At 40.4% G+C, this 20244-nt stretch overlaps 1 protein-coding gene across 2 annotated transcripts; it reads left to right on the top strand.

Annotated features, from left to right (window-relative positions):
• The first annotated feature begins 50 nt into the window (after window positions 1-50).
• Window positions 51-18533, top strand: LOC119731078 (adenosine kinase-like). Of its 2 annotated transcripts, none has more exons than XM_038204090.1 (10): window positions 51-261; window positions 7527-7601; window positions 9222-9354; window positions 10888-11057; window positions 12480-12585; window positions 14004-14174; window positions 14387-14422; window positions 15787-15901; window positions 16230-16316; window positions 17388-18533. In XM_038204090.1, the coding sequence occupies exons 1-10, from the start codon at window positions 140-142 to the stop codon at window positions 17510-17512; spliced, it is 1140 nt and encodes a 379-aa protein (XP_038060018.1). In that variant the 5' UTR covers window positions 51-139; the 3' UTR covers window positions 17513-18533. The 2 variants fall into 2 exon arrangements, with proteins under 2 accessions (XP_038060018.1, XP_038060019.1); XM_038204091.1 differs by lacking the exon at window positions 51-261 and adding an exon at window positions 5840-5980.
• Window positions 18534-20244: the final 1711 nt, after the last annotated feature.

Genomic DNA, 20244 nt, shown 5'->3' with positions numbered 1-20244 from the left:
ATGAGATTACCATAGTGTGTATGTGAAGCTGGCTCCTTAAACCGGACATGTGCATTAACTTCCCGCATTCTTATGCAGAGTTTGTAGGTTACATCGTCAAGAAATAAGCCGTTTGGGTCCAAAGTCCTTTTGTCGATTTATGTCCAAAAGCCACCTATTAGCACGCCCAAAGCCTTTGTTTACTGATCGTATTTGTATTCCTGGTATGTCCACTGGAGATATGACCGAACCAACGATAAAGAAATCGAAGTTGGATGTCCGGTAAGTTCACATGGTGAGCATTCGAGCGTGTCGATGTCACGCCCCAACTATCGCATCGGTCCCAACTATAGTTGGGACTGTCCCAACGCCGTCCCAACTATAGTGCGACAGTTGGGTCGGCCCAACTATAGTTAGGACTGGAGTTGCGCCGGATGTTTCATGCTTGATAGATCTGGCACCGTGTTAGCCCCACTAGTGTGGCCGTCGGTATGCTGCGCTGAACCTTTGGCCACACACCGTGGTACCGCGCGCTACTGAGGACGAAGTTTTTCATAAAATTCAGGGCAGTTTCTTACATTTTCAGTTTCTTACTTTCTTATGGTTGTATTCTATGATGTCTCCTATCACTTCTGGGATGCTTAGCATGTGCTTAGGTCTAATGATGTTCCATTTTCCGAGATATTCTTCAATCTTTCTGGAGTCCATATGCACTCGTGAAACGTCTGGTGATGGCAGCCATTTTGAATGGGACAAGAGATGACCTCAAGCTGTGACGTCGCGTGTATGCAAATTGCTTGTCGAGCGCGCGAGGGCGCGAGTTGCAAATGCGACGGCTGTTTCCTGTACCATGCATTTATCGTCAGGGGGCCACGTGCACCGATCTCTATTCAGGATCTACGGCACAGGAAACAGCCGTCGCATTTGCAACTCGCGCCCTCGCGCCCGCGCGCTCGACAAGCAATTTGCATAAACGCGACGTCACAGCTTGAGGTCATCTCTTGTCACATTCAAAATGGCTGCCACCACCAGACGTTTCACGAGTGCATTATGGGCTCCAGAAAGATTGAAGAATATCTCGGAAAATGGAACATCATTAGATCTAAGCACATGCTAAGCATCCCAGAAGTGATAGGAGACATCATAGAATACAACCATAAGAAAGTAAGAAACTGAAAATGTAAGAAACTGCCCTGAATTTTATGAAAAACTTCGTCCTCAGTAGCGCGCGGTACCACGGTGTGTGGCCAAAGGTTCAGCGCAGCATACCGACGGCCACACTAGTGGGGCTAGCACCGTGTATTCGTCGTGCATGCATGCCGCAAGGCTGACCGGTCACGTGGTACTGCCTAGTTGGATGAGTTGTCCAGCTGCTGGGTTGATTGTCCAGCAACATTTTGCAAAATTCAAAGATTGCCATGGCCGGCCAACTATAGATGGGCCCCACCCATAGCTAATGTCAAAGGTCCCAAGTAAAGTCGGACAGTATGTAACAGAGCTGTAGGGAATGTTTTATAGTCGTCGTACATCAATGTAAAATATAGTTGGGACCGCCAAATAAAAATATTGCGGTGGCCCAACTACAGATGGTCCCCACCCATAGATAATTTCATTGGTCCCAAGTAAAGTCAGATGTGTATTAGAGTTGTAGGGAATGTTTTATAATCGTACAACAATGTACACTATGGGGGACCGCAAAATAATAAGATTGGAGTGGCCCAACTATAGATTCGCCCCATCAATAGCTAATTTCAGTGGTCCCCAGTAAAGTCAGACGTGTATCAGAGCTGTAGGGAACGTTTTACAGTTGTACATCAATGTAAACTATAGTTGGGACACCGCAAAATAAAAAGATCGGAGTGGCCCAACTATAGATGGGCCAGCCCAACAGTGGAACTTACAGTTGGGACCGTCCTAACTATAGTTGGGACAGGCCCAACTATAGTTGGGCCAGCCCAACTGTGGAACTACAGTTGGGACAGGCCCAACTATAGTTGGGACAGGCCCAACTATAGTTGGGACCGATGCGATAGTTGGGGCGTGACATCGACGCCGGACGGCCGGCCGCGTCGCGCCGCGGGCGGCCTTCGTGTACTTGTATTTATGTTGTGCCCATTCTTGAAAATCACGCATTCTCGAGAATGGGTATGCACATTCTTGAGAATGTGCAACTGGATCCTTGCTCAATCTTGGCAAAAAATAACTCTTCCAGATTGAGCGCACATTCTTGAGAATGCGCGACAAGATAACGGTCTTGTCGATGCCGAGCACCGGCTGCGCTTGGCAAGTCTAGCTGAATCCTCGTTCACTGATTCTTAATAATTATATTGTTGCAACGCAAGGCGCTGAAAAGTAGAGTGGATATGAAAAGTATACGCGTATTGGGGGAGGGGACCGGGGGAAAAAATAAGAATAAATAAGAAAGAATTCAGATTTTTGGGATAATAAAAGAGGGGGGGGGGGGACGTAAGAATGAAGAATGTGAAGAATGAGAATGAATACTGCGACATCCCATAGTGCTAATGCTATTTCCCATTTAAATTGCCACCAATTTATTGTTCACACCTAGCTCTACTGAGTGGAGCGTTGAATTACGGGTACCCCTCCATACAAACGCTCCACCGATTTGCCATACTTTGGTAGCACCATACACGGTCGTCATGACGGTATGCATTTTGTGCATGCCCTCGCGAGGACAAGGGCCAAAAAAACTGATAAAGAAAATACAAATGAGGAAGACAGTAACCCTGGATAGATCCACACATTCATGACATTCCATATGACCCCTCAAATTGTTTCAAACAACCGGTAATTTTGAAAAAAGAACAAAATAGTCTGAACTTACCGCTCACAATTAAATGTGTCTGCCGAGTTGCACAGTCTATTTCACTGACATGACTGATGCATAATTCATTGCGCACGTGTGTGACGTCACTATTGAAGAAAAACAAGTTGCGCTTACTCAATAGCTGTTTCATGTAGTCATATGTGCCCCGCGCCGTCTGACTGTGGGTTTTTGGTGCGGGGCACATATCAGTACATGAAACAGTCATTGATTAAGCGCGACTTGTTTTTCTTCAATAGTGACGTCACACACGCGCGCAATGAATTATGCATCAGTCATGTCAGTGAAATAGACTGTGCAACTCGGCAGACACATTTAATTGTGAGCGGTAAGTTCAGACTATTTTGTTCTTTTTTCAAAATTACCGGTTGTTTGAAACAATTTGAGGGGTCATATGGAATGTCATGAATGTGTGGATCTATCCAGGGTTACTGTCTTCCTCATTTGTATTTTCTTTATCGTTTTTTTTGGGCCCTTGTCCTCGCGAGGGCATGCACAAAATGCATACCGTCATGACGACCGTGTATGGTGCTACCAAAGTATGGCAAATCGGTGGAGCGTTTGTATGGAGGGGTACCCGTAATTCAACGCTCCACTCAGTAGAGCTAGTTCACACCCCACCATAACGTCGCAGAGCTGGATTCTATCTAGTCAAAAGAGCAATTTTGGCAGCTTCTGGACATGTTTTTTTTTCGTGGCACGCATGTGATACATGCAGGGACTTGTAACCTGTCTAGCCTAAACAAAGCACTTCCCAGACTAGTTCCCAGTCCTCCGTTATTACAAAACTTCCCATAAGTAGGCAGGAAAAAGCAATAATAACAGGTTTAATATGATTCAAATTATCGTAGTTATACGAGTACAGAAGCATAGAACATTAAAAAAAAAATTCGTTCCTCTTTATATGAATTGTTTCCCTTTTAACCGCTATACAATTCATTTAACATAATTATGTCGTGCAATGTTTGTTAAAATTGGGCAAAATTCATAAATTGTGCACGTGATATTCCCACCCAATCTTAAGAATGAGCGCTCATTCTTAAGAACGCGTGCTCGTTCTTAAGAATGGGCGCTCATTCTTAAGAATGCGCGCCCATTCTCGAGAATGCGTGATTTTCAAGAATGGGCACAACATCTATACTTAGCATGCTTAGTCCATGGAGGAAGGAATGCTTAGTCGTATGGAAGTGGGTGTATTCCATAGAGCTGTATTCCTTATTATACAGCTCTATGCGTTTTCACACTTCCCGTCAAGTGATTTCGAGAATGTTCTCGAATATTATAAGCACCGTGGATATATCAAGATTACACGTTTTTATCCAATATTAATTATTTTGATAATATATAAATATCGAATATCGACGATAGCAATTTTTTAAGGCAGTGTATATTTTGCCGGAGACGGCAAACCTTTAGTAAACGTTAGTTTGCCGGATATGCACTGAACATGCGCAGTTACTGTTTTTTTTTACTTAAACATTTTCCGGTGACAAGTTTTAGTCTGGCTCCATGCCAAAATTATCGTTGTTACCTCGTATTCACAAGATGGGATTCAGACCATTTTTATAATTTCGGACTTTATTTCCCTTTTAAAAAAAATCCTCCAGAGCCACAAATCTGAAAAAGAAAATGTAATACTCTGCAAAAACTGTTTGAGACATGTTAAAATAATAAAAGAAGAATATTCTTATTTATTTGGGGATGAGAAAAAAAAAATTAAAAATTGTGGTGCGGTCGGAATCGAACGTGAGTCATCCCGCTTACTAGAGCCTTTGCTTAACCATTACACCAAACGTGCTACACAACTTTTGGTGGGAATTTAATACATCTTATAATTCAGCCCTATTTTAAAGAGTACAGCACCCTCTGTTGATATGGATTGCCGCCGGCAAACCTTTAGTAATCGTTAGTTTGCCGTCATTACCTCCGGCAAAATATCCACTACCATTTTTTAATCTTAACGAAAAATCAAAAATTTCGATATTGAGGAATGATATAGAAAATATCGAAAATGCGTCAGATTATCATCAAAATATATCTCCCGTTTGTGCTTTTACTTTGAGTTTAATGTTTACTGTCTAATGAAATCAAACTTGGCGGCAACTTGTGCTTGTTACTCAAAATAAAGACATCGCGAAATACCAAGCGGCGTCGCTTTGTGCTCTGCTTTCGCTGGAATTTGCGGTCTCCCCAATGTTAAACCTGAAAAGATACTGCCGTTCTGGACAAAGTCTCAGTGCTGATAGGGGCCTATTTGTTTTAAAAAGTTTGAGCAGATTGCTCCAGAGAAAGCCGTGGAAAAGTGGGAATTAAAATATTGCAATCAGACATTAAGTTGACAAGTTTAAGCTGTTAAAAGTTTGCATTTATCGACATGTCAAAAAAGTAACGTACCGAGGAAAAAGGCCTGTAAAGTTTTTAAGTTTTGTAGTCCAGAAAATGAAAGATGCCAAGTTGTTTTTCCTTAAAAACACCATTATTCCACAACTTTAATACTATTTCTTTAAAACATTTGTAGTAGACACAACAAAGATTAAAAATACCAATAGTCTGAAAATAAAATAAAAAATTACTCCCGTTTGGGTTTTTGCTTTCTTTCTCCACTACAGCCTGTGCACAGTTCTGTCTCATTTTGCTAGAACGCCTCACAAAAAAATAATCTGATCCGTGTTGCCATGCTTTTATCATCATATTATTATGCAATATAAAAATTTGCTGGTAGTGCTGTGGTATAAATTAGGGAAATGCAGATAACATGTAGGCAACATTAACATAAAATACAAGGGTTGCCTTATTACATTACAATGATTAACTTTTAATAGCATTTGTGATTTTAAACTTGGTGCGCTCATTTTTATCAGATTGTCAAAACACAAACAAATTTTTTATCTAAGTTCCGACTTACTGTAATCAGTATGGCGAGAACACACCTGTTGATAAAATGGTACAGCCCAGATAATACTAGTGGCCCTGGGAACTAATAATGGATTGGTCCAGAGCTATACAGCTGTGTTTCGGACCCAGAGTGAGTCTTTTGGATTTGTGCAACGGTGTGCGCTAGTCAGACCAGATTAGTCTTGCTGTATGCAGTGTGCTTACACAGTCGTGGCTTGCACTTTATATTTCTGTACGGAAGCTTCAATTTGCAATGATCGGGTAGGTACCGTGTAAAGTCAATATTCACTGTGGGTTTTTCTTATTGACATCTGTGAAAACATGCACGATGAACAGAATTTGTTCAACTTCAACAAAAATGTGGTGAGCCCACAGATGGCCCTGCCTATTGTAACTTATGGAATATTTAAAGCTATAGTCCATCATTTGCAGCTATCCGAAAAGTAACTGGTGTAATTATTGTTGAAACACATACTTGGTTGAAAGATAGTAAGGGGACTAAACTCCCTGTGAAATTATTCTTTCTGGCAAGCTGTCATTTTGAAGTAATCAACGAAAGAAGTCCTTTCCAACGGTGCTTCTTAAGACGCACGGTAGGAAAATTTAAATTAGTAGTTCGTTTTGTTATTCGGCGAAGCGCGCGCAAGCATTGGCACGACGCACACGCACCCCCGGTTGCTATAATTCGTCAGATCAGTGCGCGACATCGTGTAGCTGCATTCAGCTCAGTGAGAACGTGTCTCGGACTCTGAATTTAGGCGCAATTCAAAACATGATTCATCAACTTTTGATTTGAAATTGAGATCCTAGAATGCTGTTTTTCTCAGAATATACAGCTGAAGCTGAGCTGAAACTTTATCAGGTTAGTTGTTCAGTACCCTTCTTTAGATTTTGAGCACTTTTGTTGCTTCAAATGAACAAAATGCACAAATTGCAAATGATGGACTATAACTTTAAAGGTAGAATACGACCATTTGCAGCTATTCAAAAAGTAACCGACCAAATTATTGTTAAAATTCCGTATCATAACAAATTATTGTGAAAAATCTTACTTGGTTTGAAAATAGTAGTGATGTTAAACTCCCTGTGAAATTATTGCTTCTGGCATGCTGTCATTTTGAAGAACACAAGAAAAGATGGTCATTTCTAAAAATGTGTCAAGTGACACTTTTTGGGGGAAATTTCTGTGAATCCGCCCCCTATGCTGTCTGATTTGTAGTTGGTTTGCAATTGGGTGAAATCCGCGAATGTGTGACAATGAGAATCATGTCCCGAATGTTGATTTCAAGATTGTGCCACAAGGGGGCGCAATTCCAAACATGACTCGGCATCTTTGGAATTAAAATCGAGATCCAGAATTTGTATTGTTTTCTTAAATATACAGCAGTCATAGAGTTATTTTGTGCACTTTTTGGGGTTCCAAGACATAAATTAACAAATTACAAATGGTCTACTCTACCTTAAACTTAATCCTTAAAAAAGTCATTGCTGATTGTTTACAAAATCAATTTTTCTCTCTGACAAAACTTTAAAAATATAAGTACATGTAAATTAAGCTTAAAGGAACATCTAAGGATCGTTTGCATTTGTTGTAATTTCATGAAATGGACCGATTTAAGACATATTACTTTATAGCTGACATCATTTCGATGTTTTGTTTCCATTTGTGCTAGAAAAACACACACAAAAATGTTGTCCATTTTCAACCGTCAAAGTGCAGCTCACAGAATCTGTCGTGCATAGAACCCATAGGTCACAAGGAGTGCCCAAGTGCCGGCAATCATTTTTTCTTTTTTTTTCTTGACAGTGAGGGTATTCTCTTTGGGATCGGCAACCCACTACTGGACATCTGTGCCCACGCCGATAAGGATTTCCTCGACAAGTAAGTACGAGAAAATCTAGCCCGCACGCTAAATTTCTTAAAAAGTTGTGTTTTCCTGAAATTAAAATCGAGACGTTTTTTTTCACTTGATTTTCACTATGGAAGCTACTAACCTGGTTAAAAAGCAGAACAATTAAATTCACTATATCTAGATGTTTAGTTTTACTGTAAAATTGAGTGCCATTTTGGAGAAAGTTTGTCCGATATGACTGCAGGTTTTTTACAGGTTGCTTTTTATTTGAGAAATTGTGATCACATACAGGTATCAAATTCAGGAATTCTGAAACTGTGTGTAGTTTTAAAGTTGAACGAAAAGAAATTCACTGGAGCAGGGTTTGAACCAGACTTTTGAGTGCAGAAAAACATGCAAAACAAAATCAGGCCAACTCTACTCATTAGCCGACAAAATTCTCCAAACCTTTCACGAGGCAAAGACAAGGTCCTGTATTTCACCAGCTAAGTTTGAAGTCTCAATCCAATTTTTTAAAGGAGACTTTTCTTCAATATTTTGCACCTGAGAGTGAAGCCAAGCGATTTCAATTTGAAGCCTAAGGCTAGACTGGTACAAGTCCAACTTTTTAAGAAGATTGGCCCTTCAGTAGTCTGGTGGCATGACTATGGAAATGTGTAGAAACAGAGACTGGGTACCAGATGTTTCTTTTGGCACAGTTGATTGATGCAGAACCAAAGGGGTGTTGGACTGGTAGTTTCATGTGCCAGTCTATTTTCCTGTATTGCATGTTTTCAATACCTTAAGTTTTGGGACTCTCATACACAGAATTGAGAGTCCCAAATATTCGGACTAGGTTTGAACCACGACCTCCGGATTACCGTTCCGGTGTTTACCAACTGAGCTTTCCAGCCCTCTGTTGGTGTTCATTTCAACTTAACCAGTTTGCGCTGGCATTATTTTTGCCGAAAATTTTGATTTTCAAAAAAGGCGAAATATAGCAGCCAATTTTTGATACATAACCAAACGCCATAAATACTGATTCGCACGAGGCATTTCAACAGTATCTGTACGATATTTCTTGCCGCAACCTCATATTTTTCAACACTCAGGGTGTGCAACGGAGAGTAAATTGTAGAACAATAGGCCGTGCACAGCGGCCAGTTCAAGATCAACACACGGTCTGCCTCCACAGACTTCACAGACTTTGTGTGTGTGTTTAAAATGATAATAATAATAATCGGCATTTAAGAATGCTCTTATTAGTAAACTAAATCACTGCGCTTACAGTATTATTATTACCCCTGATCATTGGGCCAATTAAACATTCCAAATACCATCTCAGCTCCCTGGGGAGTATACAGCTCGATGCTGCCTGTTAGGCGCAAGCAAGCTTATTCAATTACAATAACCATCTCTGCCCTCACAGACACGAGGGATTAGCGTTTAGACGTCACCCGAAGGCGAGTTGAGGCAATCTTGACGTTTTAACTCGTCGGCCGTGCCGGTGTATAAAAACAGGCAGTGCGTGTCAACACGGCCTCTGACGCGAACTAGTTAATAACATATGAATTGAAATTATAAGCAGGGATACAAAACTTCCAGCATCCACGCAAATATCGGTTGTCTTGTATTGATAATATTTTATACTTTCTCGTTTCATCTTGTAGATATGGCTTGGATGCCAACACGGCCATCTTGGCCGAGGACAAGCACAAGCCTATGTACGGAGATATGATCAAGCGATTTGATGTGGAGTATATACCGGGCGGTGCCTGCCAAAACACCTTCAGAACTACCCAGGTTGCCGCTTTTATATTTTCTAATCGTCGTTGTTGTTGTTGTTGTTGTTTATGTAGAGTATCTCAATAAAAAGAAAATTTTGTGCATACCCAGATAGGGCTGTGACAAATATACTAAATATTCAAATATTCGGTCATCTGCCAAATATCCGAACAGCATTTATGTGGGTTTTGAAACCTGACAGGGAATGTGTTGCTTGTGTTCTTGGGCAAGACACCTTACTACAATTGCCTCTCGCCACCTAGGAGTATAAATGGGTACCTGTGAAGGTAGAGACCAGATTGCACTGATCTCGAGCTGCTGCAGGAAACTTGTCTCATGGCCTGATGAACAGGGGTAATAATTGTGAAACGCTTTGAGACCTTTGGTATAAAGCGCTATATAAGCACCACATTGTTAATAGGGTTTTTTAAATGCGCGTGGGCAAAATTTGTTGAAATTTGTTCAACTTTTGCAAATTCACAGCATGAAAACTTGATATGATGTCACAAATTCTATTGTCGTTTTCCCTAGTAGGAAGTCAGAATTCAGAGCAATTTGTAAAACCCTTTAAAACCCTGCCGGTCAGTTTCAGGTGAAGGGATATGAAGTGTTAACTGTGTCACACAGAGAGTCACTGCACCAAAAACAGCGCTGCGGAGAGCAGTGAAGCGTGACTCAATCTGCCTGCTTGCCCTGAGCTTAACCACGCCAAAGAATTGTGCAGGGATTTGAAGTGTTATCCATACTCCACAGAAGATTACCTCAAAGGAATTTGAAATGTGGGCGCTAAGGCCAAAAAAAAAGGCTTCGGTTTCTGGTATTCGCAAAATTAAAAAAAAAAATTTTCAATGTAAGATGATGTCTGAAAACCGCCAAACTCACTGGTTTGACAGGAATCCTGCAGCTGTGTTTTAGATGGGGTTACGATCGAGTATAAGCTTTATGTGGCCTTTCTGGGCTCCCATATATTTTGCACAGAATAGTCGGGCACCATTTGCAAACGGTGTTGTATTTTTGTTGTTGTGTGTGTGTGGAAGCCAGACGTGTGTGTGGAAGCGATGGTTGTGTATCTGGAACCTGTAAACGCTTTTTAATTAGCGCAATATGTAAGGGAGCAGACTAATGACCAGCCTGGCAAAAATACGTTGCCTGGCAGCACAGGCACAATGTCGGATGTCGCTGTATGGTATGACTATCCAAATTTCCCGAAGAACGCTCGTGTCAGTCGTCGAGATCATAAGTGGGTGCAGAATTCTCAAGCCTTATGGCCTTACTGAGGTCACCTCAAGCTCCACCCTGAAGGATATTTTTGAGAGTTTTAAGGGGATCAAAGCGTCATCATCTGCAACATCAGCCGACATTTGAAGAAAAAAAAGTAGGGGAAAACAAAAAAAAGCCGCGTCGCTGCACCGCTTTTGGGGCAAGCTCCATACCAGAAACCGAAGACCTTTTTTTGTTTGGCCTAACTCTACAGGCAAAAAGGGTTTTGCAAAACTAGGATTTTAAAGTGTAGGAGGCAAGGAGTGCTAATCGGTGATCTTTATTTTCCAGTGGGTTTTGGGCCTGCCTGAGAGAACGACATTCTGCGGCTGTATAGGCGAAGACGATTACGCCAAGAACATGCGAGAAAAGATGGCCGAGGCGAAAGTCCGCACCTCGTATCTGGTGGACAAAGAGCAACCCACGGGCACGTGTGCCGCTGTCATTACAGGAAAAAACAGGTTTGTGTAAACCCTAACTCTCTGGGTTTTTTGGCTAGGAACTGTCCGAAATCCCACACTGCGAAAGACAAGTTGGCATACAGACCATTATCATGTTGCGGCCATCTTGTTTTCTCACCATTCAAATCAACGTAACTAAAGCAAGGCTGAAAGGAAAAATAGTCTGGTTCCTTTTTGCACAAAAACATCATTCAGTGCTGTTATTGGATACAGGGAACATGACTGAAATGGTGGCAGCATGATAAAGGCGTATTGTTCGTACTTTTAAAGAAATGTAAGAGCATTGCAATTCCCCATAAAAAAGCCCACCGATTTAATGACAGAAACCGTCTCAAAGTGAAGATAGGACTGGTATCAAATACCCTGTGAAATTATTCCGCCTGAAATGGTATCGTTTGGAAGAAAACAAAAATTGAAGATGGTTTGAAAAAAGTGTGCCCGCAGGCACGCTTTTTAAAATTTGATATCTGTTAAAGGGAAAATACAACATTTGCAAACATCAAAAAATAAAACTACCAAATCATTTGGAAATACCTTGCTGGACTGTTAGTGAATGACAGTGTAAAGCATCCTGTAATATCATGGCACCTGGTATACTGTCATTTTCAAGAAAAGTGCAATTTTTGTATCAATTTCCAATGCTGATCGGCCGATCAGCATTGGAAACAACTGGCTTTTTTTCAAATACTGGCCCCAATTGACCATCGCGCTTGTTTGCAATCGATTACAAACCTATGAACGGGTACGAGCCAGCTAGACTGGTTCCCTGACCTTACAATTCCCCAATGTATGTAAACTGCTCTGTTTCTTCTTATATGGAGTCAGGGAATCAGACTACGTGAAAATGATCGTTTTTCTTGGTTTTTATAGCATTTTCGAACCCAAAACCTCAAAAAAGTCAGTGTAACTATATTTGCTATATATTTCCAACCCCCCAATTCCATCCATTTCTGAAAATTACAGCAAAAGCAAATGATGTATATTCCCTTTAAATACCACTTTCGTTGATCAGAATATGATGTTGTTTTATAATGGGTTCAATCCGTAAATGGGCGTGATGCATGAGCCTTCCCCACGGAGTAAGCGAGTGTCAGTGCTTGCGGCTCGGTGCCAAGTATCGCCTTACTGGCCCGAATGAGAATCTTTTCCCCATTACTGATTTTAGGTGTTGTATCCCGAGAGGGTGCAATTCAAAATAGGAAACGAAAACGTTACAGGACCCCAAAAAACTGTGCATAGGTTTTCTCTGTTTTCTCAAAATGAATTGTATCAACTGAGCTGAAACTTCAACAGGTCATTTGTTGTTGTGCTCCCTAGTTGAGATTTTGAGCAATTTTGTTGCTTCAACCCAAAAAATAAAGACTTCAGTCATAAATTTACTGAAATTTTTCATATTCCTTTCTCTATTTTCTACTGTGTTAGGTCACTGGTTGCCAATCTAGCAGCGGCTAACCACTTCAAAAAGGATCATCTTCTCAAACCGGAAAACTGGGCACTCGTCGAAAAGGCTGAATTTTACTACACCCCTGTAAGCGACAATAAGAATATTCACTACACCTCTTACATATTCACGAGCGAGAGCCGAATTCTCACTGGTCCATTCACCATCACGCGTCAGCCGCTAGTTTTGCTATTTATGTCAAGCATGCGCGTGAGGATTCACGCACAGGGTGAATACGCATGCGAAGTCGACAATCGCATGGGTTACCCATGTATAGTCTGCTACGCATGCGCTTTACAAAGCAATCCTGGAACTATTGTACGGGAGTAGTGTGCACGTGCAAACATCGCCCTAGCCACATGAAAAGATGGTGGCACACGCATAGCAACGTTTTCTGAGATAACATGCCTAACTCGGTAATTTTGGTGAATATGTATGCGGTATACTTAAATATATGTGACCTGTTCTATCAAAATCAGACTTTTCTGGGCATAAGGTCAAAAATGAGATTTGTGCATATTGTTAAAATATGTTCCGTTTCCTTTTAATAGGTGGTTTAATTTTTGAAACCGGTCATTCCTGGGCAGAGTTATGCTATTTTGAAGTTCATTGTGTCGAAAGTAGAGAACAGAGAAAATGGCCACGAACGTCACAAAACAGTAATTTCTTTAACTGATATACCTTAACAAATCATCAAAAATACTATAATTAGAGATCAAATTAGGGTTTCAAACTTTTATAGTATATTTTAGACCTGCTCAGGATTACAAATATTCAAAACTTAGAAAATAGAAAAAAAATCGCCCCCACAGCGTTTTTTGGCCCTATCTCAATTTCAACCTTTGCCCAGAAGCGTCTGCTTTTAACAGAACAGGTCACATATAGCATGGTTTATTTAGCCTACCTCAGTATTGGGAAGTTGACAGACTAGTTCCCTCAGCGAATACCTCGGGGGGAACTAATATCAACTGTCCACCCTCAAACCATGTTGTATTTGGCTCCAAAAAGTCAACTTAAGTCCAACCATCCTTCGTTGAAGTGACGTTAGGCCCCCCCCAAAAAGTCTCTGGTTTCTGGTATGCGCGCGCGTCGCCGTAGCCATGCGCGTCGGCAAAATGAAAAAGTTTTTTTTTTCAATGAAAGATGATGTCTCAAAACCGCCAAACTCACTGGTTTGACTGGAATCCTGCTGCTGCACAATTTTAACGTGTTTTTAGATGGGGTTATGGTCGAGAATAAGCTTTATGTGGCCTCTCTTGACTCCCATATATTTGCACTAAGTTTATTCGGGCACCATTTGCAGTGATCAGCCGACATTTGAAGCAAAAAAATCAGGGGGAAAAAGAAAAAAAAGCCGCGTCGCCGCACCACTTTTTGGGCAAGCTCCATACCAGAAACCAGAGACTTTTTTTTTTTGGCCTTAGTTGAACTATTGTTAACTATAGTTCATGCCTGAATTTGCTCAACATGACAATAAATTTCTTACAATTTTGTTTTCCTTTTAGGGATTTCATTTGACCGTTGCGCCGGATGCTATACTGGCGTTCGCCGAGCACGCTCTGGAGCACAACAAAGTCTTCATGACCAATCTGTCGGCTCCGTTCATCAGTCAGTTTTTCAAGGAACCCCAGATGCAAGTCATGCCGTACGTCGATTACCTGTTCGGAAACGAAACGGTAAGAGTCTTGTCTTGTATCTGTTGACCTTTATAGATCAACATTGCTACATATTTTTTTGTGTAGATTATTAGAATTTTGCAGTTATTACTTAGAATAAGCACAATTTCAAGCAGTGTAGATATAAGATAAGACTTTACAAATTCTTATAACAATTGAAGTAAGTGAAGAGGTTTTCATAGGAATACTTTTTATCTGTTTACTTCATTTAGGAATTTGCGGCTTTCGCAAAGGAGCAGAATTTCGGGGTAAGTTTTTCTTATTATTGTTTCGTTGCAATTGGTTTAGGCACGCTTGCGTATAATTCACAACTGACTGATTTTATCACTGTGGTTCAATGGTAACGTTGGTCCAATGGTTACGGTACATAATGGTACATAAGTTCAAACCTTTATGGAAACATTGTGTGTGTGTGTTCTTGGGCAAGACACTTTACTACAATTGCCTCTGTCCACCCAGGAGCATGGACCAATGGTTGCGGTGTCTAACTCATGTGCAATGTTACATAAATTCAAACCCTCATGAGAACATTGTATGTGTGTTCTTGGGCAAGACACTTTACTACAATTGCCTCTCTCCACCTAGGAGTAAAAATGGGTGCCATTGAAGGAAGAGACAGCTCTGATCTCGAGCTGCTGCTAAAAAAAAAGAATAAGTAAAACAAATATAAAAAAAAGAAAATGCTAACGTTTGCATATGTTTGCAAGGTTTATGCAAAAAGGACCAACTTTTTTGTCGCCAGTGTTGGGGAACGCTAGCAACAAAGGCGAACGGTCTTTCCAAGTCATCGGCTATCTTTTCCAAGATGGCCGACTCACACACGGTGAACTCTCAGTGTTGAAATTTCCCTAATAACCTCACATATCGCTGACGAAATTTCACTTCTACCATTAGATAGAAGCTTTGAAAAGCTGCTAACCTTACAGTGTCAATTGTAGCGCTGGTTTTGCAGTTTTCGGCATTTGCGTTTCACTTTGGGTTGGCAAGATCGCAGGGGCCTAGCTAACGTTAACCCTAACCCCCTAGGCCCTTGTTGCTTACAACCATCCTCAATCCTCCAAAATCCTCCAAAATTTTGCAACTCCGCCTAAATTTTTCAAAATTGTCAGACAGTCCTGCCTCAAAATGCATTCATCCTCAATCCTCCAAAATCCTCCTCATCCCAAAACTTTGCACTCGTGTTTAAATGAAGGATAAACCAACGCCAAATCCTTCAAAATCATCAGACAGTCCTGCCTCAAAATGCATTCATCCTCAATCCTCCAAAATCCTCTTGTGCTTCAATCACCATTCATCCTCAATCCTCCAAAATCCTCATGTGCTTCAATCACCATTCATCCTCAATCCTCCAAAATCCTCTTGTGCTTCAATCACCATTCATCCTCAATCCTCCAAAATCCTCATGTGCTTCAATCACCATTCATCCTCAATCCTCCAGAATCCTCATTTGATTCAATCACCATTCATCCTCAATCCTCTAGAATCCTCCAAAACCGCCAGGAGGATCGTTCATGTGAGTGGAACGTTAATGTCCACATGAGTGCAACGCACCTCTGGCCCATTGATTTGGTTGGGTTCTGTAATAATATTTGTTATTTTTTGATATCTTCAGACAGAAAATCTTGAAGAGGTCGCGCTCAAAGCAGCTGCTCTAGACAAGAAGAATAAGAAACGTCAGCGCGTGGTCGTCATCACCCAGGGTAGCAACGACACAATAGTGGCTCAGGGTACGTTATTGTGTCCATATAACACGGTTTGGTCGATATGGTCGATATTAGCGCCACGAGGTATTGGGACATAGGATTTTACGACATTTTTTTAATAAAATATCCAGATTAACAAGTTTTGATAGTGGAGTGAAGCGGTAAGTTGAGAAAAACCAGAAAATGATATTTTTTACCATTTCGCCAGCTTTCAAACCATTACATCATCTGTATTAAAGACCGTTTACAATTTTTCTCAAGGGAAGTTATTTTTTCTTGTGCCACAAGAATGAGGAAACTATTTATTGATTTTGCAAAAAAGGTTATGACAGTTTTTGTTTATTTTTTTCAGATGGGAAGGTGACCAAATTTCCTGTGATGTTGCTGAAGGAAGAAGAAATCGTGGACACCAACGGAGCCGGGGATGCCTTTGTTGGAGGTATGAGAAACGTCAAAGTTGATCTATAAATAGCTCGGCACCCTATTTTGTGATTGACTTGTGACTGACTTGTGATTGACTTGTGACTGATTTGTGATTGACTAGTGACTGACTAGTGACTGACTTGTGATTGACTTGTGACTGACTTGTGACTGATTTGTGACTGACTTGTGACTGACTAGTGACTGACTTGTGACTGACTTGTGACTGATTTGTGATTGACTTGTGACTGACTTGTGACTGACTTGTGATGGACTAGTGATTGACTTGTGATGGACTTATGATTGACTTGTGATGGACTTATGATTGACTTGTGATGGACTTGTGATTGACTTGTGATGGACTTATGATTGACTTGTGATTGACTTGTGACTGACTTGTGACTGACTTGTGATTGACTTGTGACTGACTTGTGACTGACTTGTGACTGACTTGTGATTGACTTTTGATTGACTTGTGATGGACTTGTGATGGACTTATGATTGACTTGTGACTGACTTGTGATTGACTTGTGATGGACTTATGATTGGCTTGTGATTGACTTGTGATGGACTTGTGATTGACTTGTGACTGACTTGTGATTGACTTGTGACTGACTTGTGACCGACTTGTGATGGACTTGTGATTGACGACTGACTTGTGACTGACTTGGGATGTTGTGATTGACTTGTGACTGACTTATGAATAACTTTTGACTGACTTTTCACTGACTTTTGATTGGACATGTGACTGGCTTGTGACTGACTTGCGACTTACTTGCGACTGTCTTGTGACTGACTTGCGACTGACTTTTTACTGACTTGGGACTTACTGACTGACTAAACTACCGTCACTTGTCACCTAGCTTGGTTGTTGGCTGTAAAGACAGCCGGGCAGTGCTATTGTATGGGACTACCCAGTAACAGGCTAAATCCAGCCAATTGTTTAAACCTGATGTACGAAAAGACTTCCAGTGAATAGCCATTCTAATTCAATTGAACAGAATGTGGTGCAATCTGGGACCGGCTTTACAAGGCATTGTCTTGTTTGATAATACATTTTTGTTGATTTTTGTTTCGTTTTTCATTTCAGGTTTCCTGGCCCAGCTAGTGCAAGGAAAAGATGTGGCGGAATGCATACGTTGCGCTCACTACGCCGCAAATTATATCATCCAGCGCTCCGGAATCTCATTCGACGGAAAATCGGACTTCCAATAAAGCTGAAATCATGTTCCAAATTCTCAGATCTGGACAGTAGTAATTACATTTCATAAGATCAATGATGAAATAATGTCGAATTGTTAATTTTATTTTTCATTTGTTGTAGTTTTGAGTTTTGTTTCCAAAACGCAATAACGCATTTTATTACCTTTTAGAATGCCGCCCTCTCTAGGTTGCTGGAGGTCAGTTTTGACAACTGTTATATAGTTAAACACAATGTTTACGAATGCAATCATGCAAAAAATGTAGTTCGGAAACACCCGTTACACTTTGCATTTTTTTTTATAAGTCTCAATAACCATTCAACTTTTCCAATTTTTTTTCCAAATGGATTTATCGCGTTTTGGAAGTAAAGTCTTTGTTTCATTTCACATTTGAAACTCGGAGGAACTGCAAAAGAATGCTTGAATTGGAGTGATTTTTCAAATGTCCATAACCAGAAAATGTTGTTACAGCTCAAAAATATGGAAATACGATTCTGTTTTATTTGAGTAACAATTCACCTCCATGCAGCTTTGTAACTAGGCCTTTTTTTTTGCATTTTTCTTTTAGGTCCATAGCTCGATTATTTCATGTTTATTATATTTTAGTGACTTAAAAGTGAGAGCCCTTAGTTTCACAAGCACAGAAAAAAATATATTGATTTGGTTCAAGCAGGCATTTTACTTATGATAAATTGACCAATAAAGTTCTCATCAACGCACAACTTACCGCACTTGCCCGGCCAACACCTATGTCTGTTGCAATTGAAGTAATGTCTCCTGCTTAAGGACACAAACACTATGCCCTTAATGCTGTATTCGAACACAAGTCTGATTTAAAAAAAAAAAACAAGGTCGGGTGACAAAATTATAGGCTTACATTTTATAGACACCTTTTTTTAATGACGAGAAAGCATGTTTTATCACTCTTGATAAATCGAAAATTCCAATATTTTCAGCATTAAAATCGCACAAACAATTATTTCTTTGTTTCATTGTATGATTTTTCAATAAAGTTATAAGACGGTTCAAAAGAAGTACATGTATATGGTGGCAATAAGTACTTGACAAAGTTTGAGCGTTTGCAGCAACTATTGCTTAGGGATGCAGTTCTATAAATTTGGGGTCCTTTTTTTTCCTGTCCCTGTTACATCCGACATCTATGATTTTTATAATTCTGATGCACTCCTTAATGCAGTCGTCCTCCAAGAGTGATTATGAATAGCAAACTCCCTACCCAACGAATAAACAATCATTTGAAGTCATTCTTAATGATACTTGAATGGCAAATTACAAAGTACCAGGGTAACGGGCAGGAAAAAATGTCACACTTTAGACCCTGAATTTATAGAAAGACCAATGTAAATTGATACTTCCGTAACTATACAGGGTGGTTACAAAAAACTTGGAATGGCATACTTCTACTACCCTGAGATTCAAACCACATATACCAATGCATGGAGAATCTTTTTAGAAGAAAAATAAAACCAAGATCGCCCGATTCGGTCCAGTAGTTTTTATTCTAGAGCCTGTTTTGTGAAGCAAGGTGGGGTCATATTTGTCGGGATGAGAGGGATTATGTAATAATACCCACATGAAAGAAGTATGCTTCACAAAATAGGCTCTGCAGCAAAAAGTACTGGACCGAAACGGGATATTTTGGTATCATAATTCGTCTAAAAGGATTCTCCATCAATTGGTACAGGTGGTTTGAGTCTCAAGGTAGTGGAATTATGCCATTCCGTGTTTTTTTTTGGGGGGGGGGACCACCCTGCACTACAACCCTATTTGACATTCCTAAAGTTATTCATTGGCTAATGGACCGATCCAGTAAGCACCGCCCCATGGTGTTCTGACCAATCAAAGCCGTGATTTATGTCCGACGTGTGTGCACAAAAGTCCGACATGCGTGCAGCACGCGCGTATGATGCGCGCGGAAGCAAAATGCAGCGTGGCATTGGAGAGGAGCACGTGTTAATTTGCCCACGTGCGCACTGGGCGGAGCTTACTGGATCGGTCCATTGTGCAAGAGTGTTTTTCTTAGGACTTTGGGGGGAAAAGTATTAATTTGGGACAAACTGGGGGGGGGGGATATTCCTTTTAAACCACCATGGTTCAGAATATATATTCAAATGATCTGGGAAAAAAACGTATTAGTCTTCATTCATGTTCAAGCACGTTTTGTGTACATCAAGAACATATCTATGCAATTGTCGTTTGGAAATCTGTTCAAAGCAATAAATAGCAATAACTCCCTTGAAAACAAAATCTCAATTGAAACTTAGAAATGTAAAATAATAGGAAATGTTTCTTGTAAATCTTGTATGTTGTGCAGAATGTAAGTTTATAGAAATAAAAGTTAAGTGTCTAAACCAATTTCTATTTTGCAGACAGCTTTGCAAATGTCCAGAAATAATTGAAGGAAAAAATGTTCTGTAGTAGAAAAGGATCAGTTTTGTTCAGCTTTATGGCCCCTTTTTAAAACACAGTTGGAGAAAATATTAGTGTGCCTTTGGAACAAACATTTGTTAATTCTGTAATTGCGAGTTATAAAAAAATACCCTGTAGGCGAACTCCAGGCGAGACCGAGGTCTGAAAACACCTGTACCATCTGTCACATATTTTATAAACAGCGCCCTCAATATTGGATTTGCGTGTTTACATGGTGCCGTTCATTTTCCAGATAAGGAATATTATTGTTGGCTAGCCTGCTGGCATGAGAATGGCATAAAAACACTATTCTTGGAA

Source organism: Patiria miniata, unplaced genomic scaffold (genome assembly GCF_015706575.1).
Source record: "Patiria miniata isolate m_02_andy unplaced genomic scaffold, ASM1570657v1 HiC_scaffold_23, whole genome shotgun sequence".
NCBI classification, from domain to species: domain Eukaryota; kingdom Metazoa; phylum Echinodermata; class Asteroidea; order Valvatida; family Asterinidae; genus Patiria; species Patiria miniata.
The sequence above is the reverse complement of the archived record's forward strand: the minus strand, read 5'-3'. Positions and strand labels throughout refer to the sequence as shown.

Bases quoted from the DNA above. Each gene is read 5' to 3' on its own strand.
- LOC119731078 (XM_038204090.1), top strand. From the start codon at position 140: ATGTCCAAAAGCCACCTATTAGCACGCCCAAAGCCTTTGTTTACTGAT. The intron at 11,058-12,479 runs GTTTGTGTAAAC...CTACTGTGTTAG, and splicing joins GTCATTACAGGAAAAAACAG to GTCACTGGTTGCCAATCTAG. The intron at 15,902-16,229 runs GTACGTTATTGT...TATTTTTTTCAG, and splicing joins CGACACAATAGTGGCTCAGG to ATGGGAAGGTGACCAAATTT.